A 2,451-nucleotide genomic window follows, 5' to 3' on the forward strand; every position below is an offset into this window, starting at 1 on the left:
ACCCGGAGAACACGAAAGGTCAACGACCTTTATAAAATATTAATGAACGATGTCACACAAGTGGCGAACATTTAAGCCGTCTACTGGTGGAGTGTTATCTGTGTACAGACGCATGTTTAAAGTGAATTGGTTCACAATATCCGGCTAAAAATTACTGTTGCTGCACTTGAACAGTGTTGAGAGTAATAATCCACGTGGTTTCATACCCTAGATGGACACATCATAGACACGTCTTGTATCTATGATGGTTGTAAAGGACGACAGTGGGGGGGGGGAAACAGACCAGTTCTGCACATCTTTATTAAATCAAACTCCTTTAATGAACATGATATCACTCCATCCAGCAGAAGAATCCAGTTAACATCACCTCCGAGGTGCTGATGTGTACAGAGATGTGTACACGACACGTTCATCGATGACGGTCTGGTTGCCATTTTAAAGAAAACAAGCACACACTGTCACCGTTATACTGCCCCAATAACAGTCTACCAGCTTTCAAACCTAACAACGTTATGATCCGCTTCAGCTGAATTTAAATGGCCGTCTGCATGTTTTGATACATGCATATCAATGACACCAAACGCAACAAAAAAACACAACCTGAGCCGAGTCAAAACAAAAAACTATATATATTGTGTTAATCATAACTCTCCTCAACTGCATGCAAGAGGAAAGGTGTTGCTGCTCTAGGACAGATTTATAAAGCTAGTAGTTAATAGCATCTACATAACCTGTAAACATATTCCCTTAATACATTGTGCACAACACATAAGCTATTTGTGCTAAAATAAACATATAAGCTTTTTGCCATAAAAAAAAAAAACAACCTTGATTTGTTTCCTCGGAGGATACATTTGTCACCGTAAACAATTGTGTTCAAATCATGGAGACACATTAAGATCTAAAGTGCTAACATTCTAAGTATGACATGGTACAAATATAATAACTCAATATTTCCGTTACTGTAAATTTCTGTATCAACCATGACGCAGTGCTAGCTGACAATGAGGAACAAAGACTTGGTCTTATGGCTTAAAGGGAACTCCTTCTTATGGTACTTCTTACTGTAATGTTCTCCCCGCTGAGATCCTGAGGTCAGCCTTTCTGTTCACACTTTGAACTGGAGAACTGAATGACAGCGTATTTGCCGCCGGTCATCCAGTCAGGATCTTGGGAGCCGAGCTTCTCCCCTTGGCCCGGCTGCAGACCCACCTGAACGTTGGCCTTCAGAGTCCTCAGGCTACACAGTGGTGCAGGCCCGAAACCTCGCAGCGCGGTCTCGAAGCCCACCGTGTGATCCCACTCCCTGTCCCCCGTCAGCTTCCTGTAGTTGAGGTCACCTTTAAACAGCACCAGGTCGGCCCCCTGCAGGGTCGCGTACAGGTCCGGAGCATCAGCTTCCATGTCGCAAAACTCATGGGGCGTGGTCCAGAAAGGGTGATCGTGATAGGACCACACGCCCTTCTTCAGGTGGCTCTTCCACTGGACACCAGTCTTTGACATCCACCTGTGATTGGCCGCCGTGGTCTGCCGGATGGTCCACTGAAAATCGTTAGCTGTGACATCAGACACAAACCATGGGATGGATTTGCCATGAAAATGGACCTCATTGGCAAGGTGGGAGGAAACCAGGAAATCTGCTAAGACCAAGTCAGTGAATAACTCAAAGCCAGAATTGTCCAGAACAATGTCCACTCTGACTGCGGTGGTTTTCTCAGATTGTCCTGGCCTCTGAGCGGAGAGAAGAGTTGACCATACCATGTTGGAGTCATTCACCAAGATGAAGGGTTGCAGGCTGTTCAGGGAGTCTATTGGACTGGTCTTTTGGGAGTTGTCTTGGCCAGCAGAGATGGACAGATCACACTTGTTCCCCCATAGAGAAACCTAGGAAAAGTCAAATAAAGAACAAAGTTAAACACAAACCAATTGTAACGTGTCCACTTATGACCCTGAACAGGTTAAATAAGAGAATGGATGAATGGACAGATTGTTTTGTATGACGTCATACATTCATCTTTTCATTAAAAATGGCAGCCGGAAAGGAGGTTAAAACAAAAAAACAACCCTAAAAGATGCTAAAATCTTCCATAAAAAGGAAGTGCAGAGTAGGGTAATAAGTATCTATGGGTTCATCAATAAAACTGATAAATGCTTTTACCTTTACTCACTTGATTGTTATGCATTAGGCTGGTGTAAAAAGACACTTACTTGTAGCAGTTTGTTGAAATGCTCATGCAGCTGATTCTTGGAGAGTTCCTCCATATTCTTGTTGACGCCCTCCAAGTATGTACATAAGGTGATCATAGCCTGCTGAGACTCAAAAAAGCTCTGAGTCTTTCCCTCGTTAAAGACGTCATAGTCACTGATGGGAGGACTGGGGGGGGGGGGGGGGGGGGGGGGGGAGAGAAATCAAATAGAATCATGACTAGAGGACAAGAACAACAGAAAAAC

The 2,451-nt window shown here is 44.0% G+C and overlaps 1 protein-coding gene across 1 annotated transcript; it reads right to left on the minus strand.

Annotated features, from left to right (window-relative positions):
- Window positions 1-283: 283 nt before the first annotated feature.
- armt1 (acidic residue methyltransferase 1) lies at window positions 284-2,373 on the minus strand. Its single transcript, XM_068724708.1, has 2 exons — window positions 2,209-2,373; window positions 284-1,884 (listed from the first exon to the last, which is right to left on the minus strand). The coding sequence occupies exons 1-2, from the start codon at window positions 2,302-2,304 to the stop codon at window positions 1,096-1,098; spliced, it is 885 nt and encodes a 294-aa protein (XP_068580809.1). The 5' UTR covers window positions 2,305-2,373; the 3' UTR covers window positions 284-1,095.
- Window positions 2,374-2,451: the final 78 nt, after the last annotated feature.

Source organism: Cebidichthys violaceus, unplaced genomic scaffold, assembly GCF_023349555.1.
Source record: "Cebidichthys violaceus isolate CVI_PGR_0920_01 unplaced genomic scaffold, fCebVio1.0.p SCAF_31, whole genome shotgun sequence".
NCBI lineage: Eukaryota > Metazoa > Chordata > Actinopteri > Perciformes > Stichaeidae > Cebidichthys > Cebidichthys violaceus.